General features: G+C 30.1%; 1 protein-coding gene across 1 annotated transcript; it reads right to left on the bottom strand.

Moving 5' to 3' along the window:
* Nucleotides 1-351: 351 nt before the first annotated feature.
* Nucleotides 352-3,441, bottom strand: LOC122580083 (F-box protein PP2-B15-like). Its single transcript, XM_043752353.1, has 3 exons — nt 3,128-3,441; nt 2,133-2,251; nt 352-1,142 (listed from the first exon to the last, which is right to left on the bottom strand). The coding sequence occupies exons 1-3, from the start codon at nt 3,374-3,376 to the stop codon at nt 671-673; spliced, it is 840 nt and encodes a 279-aa protein (XP_043608288.1). The 5' UTR covers nt 3,377-3,441; the 3' UTR covers nt 352-670.
* Between the last annotated feature and the right edge of the window lie 8,938 nt (nt 3,442-12,379).

The following is a 12,379-nucleotide window of genomic DNA, read 5'->3' as shown; positions in this document are numbered from 1 at the left end:
ACTAAATCTACCCAATATATCCCTAAAATATTTTACACCCATATTAATCCAAACTATCTATCTCCTTTATTAATTAATTTACCACCTAATATCTCTAAAATATTATAAATAAAGTTATTTACAAAAGATACATCTCTTAACCATAAAATAACTACTATACACTACCATTTACGCAAATTACTTTTATATTGATAATCACATCGTTACCACCACCGACACTAGCACCACCCGTTGCCGCCACCGCCGCAGCATTGTGCGGGTACCCATATCGTATTCCAACAAATGCCACAACCATTCCATTTGACTCATTTTGTTTTGTGATTGGAGAAAAACTATACGCACACGCACAGGAGCCAAAAGTCATTCACCATTATTTTGTTTTAATTTGGGCTGAGTAACAAAATAAGTTTAAAGAAAAGAATAGAAGCCCAATAATTTATTCTCTTTGGGCCGTGAATCAGCATTAGCCCAGCATTGCCATTGCATTCTTTTTGAGGGTCCTCGTATATTTCGAAGAGGGCAGCAGAGAAAAAAAAAAAAGAAACCCTTCCCATCAAACCTTAAAAATAATTATACAACATCTTTACATCGATACCACACCATCACGTTACCGCCGCATGCCACTCGTCACTGTCGTTGCATTGCACATGTACATCTGTATTTATTATCATTAAATAGGCCTAATATCAATACCGTCCACAACAAGCCCTCCTTTCAAATGAACACCCTTAACCTCTCTTAAACTCATTTTGACCTCTTTTTCAGTAGCATCATTGTAAAACTCCCCCAATTCTATTTCGAGCCATCCATCCTTTCTCTGATCACGAGAGCCCCTAGCGATCTCATGTCCAGATTTTGATCTCGAGCATTCCTTAATCTCGTTTGGATGAAAAATATGCTCATAGGATTGGTTGCTATGTTTGTTGTGAGAAAACAGTATCTTTCCTCGTGAATGAAATCCTCCAACCCCAACTTCAATTGAAATCTCACATGGTAAAACATCCAACCCAAAGGCACGATAATGTGCCACTTCAACAATGAGGTAGGCTTTGTAATGTGTATTTGGTGACAAAGTTTTGGTGTTAACTTTGCCTTCGATCTCAAGCCAACTTGTCATTCTAAGCTCCACAGCTTCACTAAATCTGCCAGAAGTTAGTATTTCTAATGTTAGTATTTGATTAATTCGATTTCTAAACACATAAAAATTCAGATATGATAAATTAAAATTTTGAAATATAATTAGGTCTTTAACATTTCTAGGATTAACCTTTTTTTATTCCTACTTCCCATACTGTGAGGTTGATTAATACTGTGAGGTTGATTAATAGAGAGTTTCTCGAGAGTTGTAGGTTTCATTTGTTCAATTTAGAGGTATGATATAATGTCATTTGAAAAAGGTATGTGTCATTGATTTTATAAGACCTCTTTTCTTATGTATTTTTTATGGGGAAGTGAAGGTGTTGCTGTTAGGCATTTAAGTTGGGTGAAATCTCTCTCACATGCTAAATTTTTAATCTATAAAAAACATGAAGACCCATTATTTATTTAATATATATATATATGGATTAAAAAATTAGTATGTTTGGGGGATTTCACAAACTTAGATGCCTAACAGCACTACCTTCACTTTTCCCAACTTTATATATAAAAACTTTATTAGACAAGTAAATGAAGCCAATATGTATTCCTTAAATAGCGATAGATAGATTACCAAAGGGTTAATAGCCCAGTGGTACCGCCCCTCACAAAAGAGTTTCTAGGCCGACTAACGTCACGGCTTCGAATCTTGAATTAACACTTTGATTCCCTCCCACATAGTTTCTCTGGGGATATAACCAGGATGCCAATATGCGGTAATAAGACATGGTAAAGGGTACATGGGGTAAGTGATTCCTACCCATTTACCATTTTTTAAATAACGATAGATTCTAAAACAAGATGTAAAATCTAACACTTAAAACACTAAGATTAAAAATCCGGTTCAAATAAATGACAAAATCATTATTAACAAATGCATCAATGTCTTAAACATTTGAATGTATTATGTATCTTGTATGTATCATGTATTTGTGACTTTGGGTACGTAGTATGAATGTATACATCTATGCATATGTATCAAATTAATTAACTACCTTGAACGAGGAAGGGTTTTCCAACACCAAAATAAAGAATTGGCTGACCAAGCAATGTAAAGATTCCTTGCACTTAGCGTGTAACACTTCTTTCCCGTTGCTTTGTGTATTGAGAATGTCTACAATTGAAGCAGATCAAGTTGTGTAAGTCCAAAATATATTATGTTATAGACTTATTGAGAATCATGTCACTTAATTATTATGTTTGTATTACTTGTCATATTAAATAGGATAAGTATCTTCGAATAACAAACTTTGAACGAATATCTATAGTAGGAAATAACTAAAGTTGTGTGTATTGTATGTAAACAACTCGAAAATAATGTTTATTGTATGTAAGAAAATGTATTCAACCAATTAAAATCAGACAAGTGGCACATCTATGTGGTTGCCACGTATGTTTTCTTACATACAATAAACATTTTTTAAAGTTGTTTACATACAATACACACAACTTTAGTTATTTCCTACTATAGAAATTCGTGTAAAGTTTGTTACATTCCAGGATACTTATCCCTATTAAATATATACGATATTAATTCAAAATGTATTTAATGCGCGAGAAATGAAGATTACGACAAAACAATTAATCTATTGTCCATCGGACGGGGCTTTAAAGTAGTAAAATCATAATTGTTTGATTCGCGATTTAAAATCACAAATTTTTGACCACTAACTCGATTCGAAAAAGTTAGAATACTTATACATTTTAGTATATATATATATATATATATATATATAAGGGAAAGAAATTTAAAATAAAAGTACTACTATACTATCCTTAATTTGTTTCTCTCTTTATCCGATCGAATTTGCAGTGCTCATTGAGTTGAACCTTAGTCACACCTCGACTCGAAAGTTATGCTAAAAGTTGGGAGAAACTAAAAAGTCTCACTTTTTAAGTGTGTGTCTTAACTCAACTTGTGAATAGTAAGAGTGTAATAGGTATAAGTAATTAACATTATAATTAATTAGTAATACTACTGATCGATTACCTTGAGGCCCTCATCAATAAGAAGTGGAGACGAAAGCTTAAAAAACAGCTCCTTTTTAGATTTATAGGTAACAGGAAACACACTTTTGGCTATAATTTCTTTATAATCTGGTGGCAAAAACTTATCCCATAACAACTCCGACTCAAGGGCATTCCTAATAAACGTAGCCACGGCTGCTGATCGACATGCATCGCGAGGTGACACACGAGATAGGACTGATGCTATGCAATCTTCGGGTAAAATCTCCATGCTTAATTTTCTGTTGATGGAATGGGAACTACGACTTTTTATGTTCTTCAGTATATAGTATATGAACTACTATACCTTTCGGGGGAAAAAAATATGAACTAAATGTTAATGTACATTGCATGACGACATAATTTCTGAAGATGAAGACATTTATGATAGTTAGATTTGGTGTTATTTTTGTCCACAATTAACATTGACCAATGGATTTGAGCCACGTGTGCTATAGATTGGGATGTTTTCTAAATCTAAAAGCTAAGCCCTCTTCTTAATTCTTATACATACACTATTCTTCCCTTATTCTTCCTCTGATCAACCGCTTTTCTCTCTCCTATAACACTCTAAAAATACTCCTTCCTTATAACCCTCTATTCTTCCCCCTCACATCACTTCAGACGCACGTCTAAAGTTAAAAGGAACCTCCGGACGCCATGAAAGACGCGGCCCGTGCTAATAGCGTTTTTCCTCTCTTTGACGTCAGACGGGGGAAGACGCCCTATAAGGAGAGGCATAAGAGAAGCTTGAAAATACACTTATCGCTATTATTTTTTTTCTTTGAAAATGTTTTTCCGCCTCTATCTCCCTTACTTCTTCTTTTTTTTTTCCTTTTTTTTTTTCAATTCTATCTTTTATATCTTTTTACTCTTTAGATATATAAACATACATATATAATAGATTTTATTATTATTATTATTATTATTATTATTATTATTGTTGTTGTTGTTGTTGTTATTATTATTATTAACATATACTCTTATTACTATTATATACTTATGATAAATTATTGTATTAAGCTAATAAATTTATGATATTTTGTTACTCCTTTAAAAAAAACTCATTATAAAATAATATGACAATATTTATTCTAATTTGTGATTTCATAATTTAATACAAGGGGTATGTTTGGCAGCAAGCTTTTAGGAGCTACAAGCTTCAAGCTTTTAAAAAAAAGCTGAAACCTTTGAAAAAGTTATGTTTGGTTAAAGAGCTTTAAGCTTTTAAATTTGATCAAAAAGCTACATATCTAAACGCTAACTAGTCTAGCGTTTCAAACTAGCTAGAGGCTTTTGACACACTAATTACATAAATGACCTGGGAATGTTCTCAAATACTATACGGTGTCATAACATATTTGATGGACCCTTATATATCCAATACAATACTGTATAATATAAATGATAGGGAGGTGCTTATGGGCCATGGTAATGCTTTGGACAGCAAAGCATTTGAAAAGAGTCTTCAAGTTTCAAGTTCCAATAGCAACTTTGACATTAAAAGGTAAAACATAATATATTTTTTTTAAGTGAAAAACACTTTGATTTTTTTTTCTTTATAATTATTATTTTGAACAGAAAATGATCGAAAGTTCTTTATAATTATTTGAGCAAGGATTTAATAACTTTTGATAATGTCTATAATGATAATTTTACACATTTTATTAAAAGCTACAACTACTCTACCAAACATAAAAATACATTTATCAGCTACAACTACCAACTTACAGTTACAGATACCAGCTAACAGCTTCCAGCCAACAGCTACCAGCTAGTTTTGCCAAACATACCCAAGATGTCATCTTATATATATCTTTATTTTTATCGATTCTATATAAACATTATATTTAATGTCCATTTCCGTATTATAAAAATCTTCTTTTTGAATTATTTAACTATTTTTTTCTTTAACTAAAAGTTAATTATGTAATAATTATAACGATCCGTATACATTTGTGTTTAATGTTAGATAACACATATGGTTGGTTTTTGTAGACCAATGTTACGTTAAAATAAATGTTGCCAAACATGGGGCCTCGCCAAATTGACCAAATTTGTTTTTCCTATTTTTGGTCTAAACTATCTGTCTACACGGCTAAATATAGGTATAGATGTAGGTATTGCTTTAATGGAATGGAAAAGAAAGAAAAAAAATAGGAATCATTTGTTTGTTTCCAATGAAAAAATGAAATAAGAATATAGAAAGAAAGACCAATTTCATTTGTCTTTTTATTATTTATAAATGGTAGAGAATGAGTGAGAATGATTTTTTATTTAAAATTTTTTTTATTATGAAGCTGTTATATGTATTAAATTTACTATTATTTAAAATTTTGATGAAATAAGAATATAGAAAGAAAGACCAATTTCATTTGTCTCTTCATTATTTATAAATGGTAGAGAATGAGTGAGAATGAATTTTTATTTAATATTTTTTTTTTTATTTTGAAGCTGTTATATGTATTAAATTTATTATTATTTAAAATTTTGTTTTTTTAATATTTACTTGCGGTTGATAAATAATCAAATTCATTTTTTTTTTAAATACTCATTATCTTTCTCATTATTTTCATTATTTATTACATTTCTCTCATACTAAACACCCACTAGGGCTCAAGTTCACGTCCAACACATTGACCTCTCTCAGTCTCTCTTTCTCGGCTGACATCACAAATCACAAGTAAGGCTGACAATTGGGTACTTGTTAAAACCTGTTAAAGTACCTGTTAAGCAAAAAATGTACTATGCAACCTTTTTTATTTTTAAAAATAATTGTTTTTAATATTTTAAAGTTCAACATTTAACTTTTTTGATACATAAAACGAATAACTGTCAAACTCAAATCATCAAAAACAAGTGTTAAATGAGTCATTTTCATGTTTTAAAGTTAAAAATTTTGTGCGTACCGAACATGTTAAAACCTGTTAAGACACGATTTGTCAGCCTTAATCACAAGCCCATCACCAACGATCTTTTGGGCTCTTGTTCTTTTCGGCCACAAGCCCATACGAATGCACCACCACTTCTTACTTTCTTTTCTTTTGGTCCAATCTCACAGCCCATTATTAATTCTTTCTCATACCATACCAATCTTTAATAATAATGGTTACCTTTATCTTTATTTTTACTATTATATAGGAAACTAAATTAAGCCCATGCGATACATGGCAATATACACATTACATTAAATTGATTATAAATATAAGATTTTATGTAATATTACTTGAAGACAATGATTAACACACACGCACATATATATACACGTCAAAAGTATTAATAAATGTTATATAATAATAATAATTAATGTATTTTTAATAGTATTATATTGTTCTTATGCATATAAAATCTAAAAGGAACACATATAAAGTAGAGTAAAGAAAAAAATAAGAGAAAAAAAATAGATATAGAGGTGAAGATAGGAAATTAAATCATATATAATAAAAAATATATGTGTGAAATTGATAAAGTAAATATCTAATTTAACATTGATAATATAATTGGATAATAAAATATTAGATGAAATTACCAATATAATCTAGTTTTATATTATATTAAATTAAATTATATTCCACGTACAAAAATATAAAAGCAAAGTAGAAAGTGATAAGTTACAAAGATTGATAATTATATTATCAATGTCTTTTAATCACTTTTAATATTCACTAAATATCTATCGTAGTTTGCAAAAAAATAAACAAATATTAAGTTAAATCAAGTGGTATGTGCATAATATTAAAAGTTAGAGGTCATGAGTTATAATCTTGTATATGACTTTTTTATATGCTATTGAAAATTGATTAAAAAAACAAATGTCCATGTAAACAAACGTTGATGTGGCAAATTAAGTGACACATAAGCATTAAAAAAATATAGATTTAAATGTTAATATATTTAAAAAAAACATGAAAATTATCAGAAAATATCACATAAACAAAAAACTTAGTTGACACAAAAAGAGGAGTAACACTTGGGAAAAAAAACTATTCTCTCTTAGTTATATAGAGAGATAAACACTTTTTTTTCCTTTTTAAATTTTGATCTTAAAAATACTCAAAATGTCCCCCTTTTTAAAAACCTTTAATTTGTAATTAATTCATATAAAATATACTTAATTAATTTACAACTTTAATTTTTCAAAACCTAAAATAACTACAATATTCTCTTTTACATTAATCACTTTAACATTCGTCACTAATATCGTCGCCACCACATGTCACCGTCGACGTCACCGTTGTCGTTACCAAGTATACGTTTAGCGAATCATAATACCTGTGATCATTATCATTATATCTTTTCTTTTAACTTCTTGTCCACGTGAGAATTTTCTCTGTTTGCTTTGTTTATTTCCAGCTGAGACCACAAAGGAATTTGGACTTATTTGCTTTTATTTATTTAGCCAAGCAACAAGTCTTTCTATAATTCTATATATATGCAACATATATCTATTTTTATACTACATTATAAAGTAAATAACAATGTCTAAAATTTTAAATTTTAATATTTATTTCCCAAAATGCCACTTCTTCCTATTTATATTTATCTAAAATAACTCTAATACCATTTTTTTCTCTTCAAATCTCAACCACTCATTTTTTCCCCTCTCCTACATAAATCATTTTATTTCTCTAATCTATATCTATATCTATATCTATACCTATACTATATTATAAAGCAAATAGCACGTCTTTATCTAAAATTTTTAGTTTCAACATTTATTTCGCCAAAATATCCTTCCTATCTATTATATATTTACCTAAAACAATTATAATACCCTTTCTATCTACTCAAATCTTAACCACTCATTTTTTCTCTCCCTTTACTACATAAATAATTTTATTCCTCTAATTCATTCAAAATCTTTTATCTCAAAACCATACATCGATAAATTATAAAAATTATATGGATGTTCTTAAAATTTTATGCTCTTTCATTAGATAGATCATTTGATATACTTGCGATAAAATTTTAGATCTGAGGGCGGAGCCCGTCAGGTAGATTACCCCATCACCGCTACCGCCATTACACCACCACCATGTCATCACCTCCATCATCATCACAACGTAAGTGCGGATATCTTTCTCTCGTAAATTAATATATATGTTATATTATTCATTTTTTAAATTCCAATCTTTGTTTCTTCGTAATAAATTTTATCCGACTTATCCTGGTCATATTTCATCTCATGAAACTATAATGAAATAAATCACATATTAAATACGAAAGTCATTGATAAAATTGATAAAAGATCTTGAAGATGAAAAAGATAACATAGGACGAGAAGTCAATGAACAAAGATCAATATCATTGATTTATGAAGAAATAACAAAACGTCTGCCTTATTCCTACATATTAAGATTATAAATACCAGTTTACAAACAAACAAAAAAAGCAATCTTCCGATCAAAAATGAAATTACTAAAAAAATACATGACAAATACATCTCCAAAGGTTAAAAGATAACCTCTATGCACACAAGGCATTTGTAATTTTGTATCATCATTATGAGGGCTGCTCCATTGATATACCACATGAGACGGATTTGTATAGAAAATAATCAAATATGATGACTAAAAATATGTAAATAATTCACTCATCAATGACTTTTAGTTCTAGATTCACCAATGTCTTTTGATAAATATTTCTAAAATTAATAATATTACCTTACTTGTCAACCATTAATAATAACCATTTTTTTTCAATAAATATCGTAACAAATTTAGTACCTTTTTTCACCTATCTATAAATCTACATTCAATTTAAAAAAAAAAAAAAAAAACTCTCCAAAATTAATAATAATTTTTTTTCAAACAAACAATAGTCATCTTTAGTTCTTTTCTCAATGCATCGATCTCAACCAAATTTGCTCTTTTAAACAAGCACAAATGTGTCCTTTAACTTTAGCAACGTCTAAAAGACAAAGTAAATATATTATGGTTTGGTTTCAATTAATTAGCAATAAAGTAATACGTACTAATATCCATTTCATAAAGGTATAGAAAATATATAAAACCACATTAATAAAATAAAATAAAAGTAATGAATATAAGAATATAAAAATCTCAACTTCAGAAATTATATATCATAAACACTACATAATACTTTTATACATAAATAAACAAAAAATTTCAATAGTTCTCAATATAGCAATTCAAATACATAAACTTGTTAGTACATTAAATTGTCATGTGTTTGCAAGGAGGTTAAAGACTAGCTAGTTAAGTTTATATACTCAATATTTTATACTTATTCGTTGATTTCGTTGCATAATTTCTAACGTTATAAAGGATTTTAAATATGTATATATGATTTTCTTTTATAGTAAAGATACCATAATTAATTGTAGCAAAATCATTTAACCGATTTTAACTTAAACAATATATGGGATCTAAATCCCGCGCGCGTATATATACTTGATTGAGTTTCCATATATACATACATACATACATACACTCGATCAGCTGATCATCAATACACTGCTATATACTTTCTTATAATCATTCGATTTATAGCTTTTAATCTCTTGGATCATTTAGGGTAAACAATGGGGTTCACTAACCTACGGCTCATCGACTTTTCAGAAGAAGATGATAACTTAATCGCGTTCCCTTTTTGTGATTCTCTAGAGGATCTTCAAATTTTTTGTACGTATTTTTTTTTTTTTTTAAATTTGTTTCATCTTCGGTTTTTTTAGATTGATTTTTTGTTTGTCGTGTAAAAAACTTATGGTATACACTTAAGTTTTGGTACAAAACTTGTTTATTTTGTAGTAACATTTGATGATGCAAAAAAACATATTCGATCCGAATCTTTGAAGCCAAGAAGACTGAGTTTCTTACGTAAAAGCTTGGATTGGGATACTGCATTTTTCACTACCGAAGGTGATATGTTATAATTTTACTTATTAAAAGTAACATTTTTTATTTTTATATTTGCGTGTTTAATTTTCGATGAGTATAAATTAAATAGGTGTTCTTATTAACTTGTTGAAAAGGTCTGTTAAATGCTGAAGAGCTGTGTAAAGTAAATAAAGGATTCAAGAAAGCTCATGAATCTAAACAGCCGACACGAAAAGATGTTAAAACACGTCGAGTTTCTATGGTGAAACCAGTTGGAGATCCAAACAGCCGGAGCCTTAATCCACAAGGATTAAAGGGTATCCCAAAGACAAGGATAAAAGATCAGAAAATTAGTACTTATAATACCGAAAAGAACTCAAAGGGTAGTAATTATCGGTTAGATGGACTATCTTCAAGTGCTTCATCCAATGGTGTTGTAAGGAAAATAAATCCAAGAATCACAAAACCGACAACCTCTCCTAAGTCGGTCCTTTCTCCATTATCGTCTACAAGTTCGTCTAGTTTGTCCCCTGCTCGATGTTTCAACAATGCCATATCAACAACAGATTTTCCGAGTCCTTTACTAGGTGTTTGTCTAAATATTAATGAAGGAAAATTGACTAGTAGTGATCAGCATGGCACAAAATCATCTATTAGAAATATGAAATCTTCTTCAGCTCTTAAAATGCCATCTCCAAGACTCGGATTCTTTGATGAGAAACCATTGCAGCCGTTTAATCTGTCTGCTGAGAATCACCCAAAAGTTAGAAAAGTAAGTGCAAGTTGTACGAAGCTGAAGACAGATGGTGAAATACACAAAGGGAAATCAAGGAGCAGACTGAACGTAGAGGGAAAGGTTCAAAAAAATGATAATATTGAATCGATTCAAATGATTGGCATTAAGGAAAAGAGGGACAAGACTAATCAATGGTCCTTTCAGAAGAGCCGAAAGGAGAACAGCAAGCAGTGTAGTTTTGAAGACCAAGTTAATGATTTAAACAGACAATTGGAGCTTCTTAATCTTGACAGTGATGTGACCAACGTCGGAGGTCAACAGAGTTGTTCAAGGCCCGATCAACTTTCAATTCCTTTGACTTCTAAGCATACTACTACACCTTGCTCGAGAACCCCATTGGCTGAAAAGATGCTCTGTAAGTAACAGAACTTTGCATAATATATAATCATTTCACCTAGAAGAGGTTAATTATATATGTGTGCTACTTGATTGATTTCAACTTTATAAATGATAGAAAGAACCTGTTTTGCAGTAACATCTGATAATAGAAACAAGTGTGATTGTATTGAGCGCTTTAAAGGTGCACATTCACATGTTCAATCTGAATCAGTGGAGCCAAGAAGACTGAGTTTATGCCGTAAAAGCATCGAATGGGATAGAGCCTTCTTCAGTAATGCAGGTAATTGTTATATGTTGATGTCTATTTGGAACAGAGTTTATTTTTACATCGGTTATAAGTAACCCGACACAAGATTATATTTTTTAAGGTCTTGGTTTTACATTCAAAATCGATTCATATTTTGTAAAACTTACTTGTGTATCAGCATTGTTTAAAATCTGTCTTACAAGAGTTCAATGATGAAAATGAGTTCATTTACCCAAAATGCCAAGCTGCATTGATTTTTCTAGCATAAGGGACTGCCTTAGTTTTTTGTGATTTATGTAAAAAAAAACTGTTAAAATGTGAAATCAAAATATGCAGGTTTGTTGAATGCTGAAGAGTTGTGTATGGTAAATCGAGGCTTCAAGGCAGTTGAACCCGATCAATCATCTTCTCGAACTACAAAGCACATACGTCGACATACAGTTGCTGGATGGAATCAGACATTATTGGATGGAAATGGCTTTCACGGACAGACTTTAAAGGGTAAAGTTTTCAAAGATGTAAACCCTGGTCACCACCCTTCATCTGTTACGAAAACCATGACAGAACAATCCCAGAAATCCCATTATAAAACCCGTTTAAAACTGATGACTCAACGGCTTAAACATTCAACCTGACCCAAAGAATGGTTCAGCCATTCACCTGTTGACTATATAGAGTGTAAAGCTAACCCTTGTTGTTTCCTTATTTTGTTTGACCCCTTGTTTTTGTAAATGATCTGTTTATCTCCTGTTTCTTGTGTTCCACAATATCCATATATCATCTTTTTGAATTTATATAAATTGTCAAGTGGCTTATATGTCTAAAATCATTAATGTTCCTTATATTATCACACTTGCACATTTTTCTCTTGAACAGCTCACTTTTATTCACATTATGAATGGTTTGCAGTTTCACAAAAAGATGGTCGGTTTATAATTATAGATTAAAAAGCTCAAACTACGACAATTGAAAATTTTGATCCAACAGTATTACAGTAATATACTTAGAGTGTCA

Source organism: Erigeron canadensis, chromosome 8 (genome assembly GCF_010389155.1).
Source record: "Erigeron canadensis isolate Cc75 chromosome 8, C_canadensis_v1, whole genome shotgun sequence".
Lineage (NCBI taxonomy): Eukaryota > Viridiplantae > Streptophyta > Magnoliopsida > Asterales > Asteraceae > Erigeron > Erigeron canadensis.
Note: the sequence above shows the minus strand (reverse complement) of the source record. Positions and strands in the feature narration are given on the sequence as shown.

Coding starts and splice junctions, on each gene's coding strand:
- LOC122580083 (XM_043752353.1), bottom strand. CDS start 3,376: ATGGAGATTTTACCCGAAGATTGCATAGCATCAGTCCTATCTCGTGTG. Junction 2,252..3,127: donor TTATTGATGAGGGCCTCAAG/GTAATCGATCAG, acceptor CTTCAATTGTAG/ACATTCTCAATACACAAAGC. Junction 1,143..2,132: donor AAAACCCTTCCTCGTTCAAG/GTAGTTAATTAA, acceptor AACTTCTGGCAG/ATTTAGTGAAGCTGTGGAGC.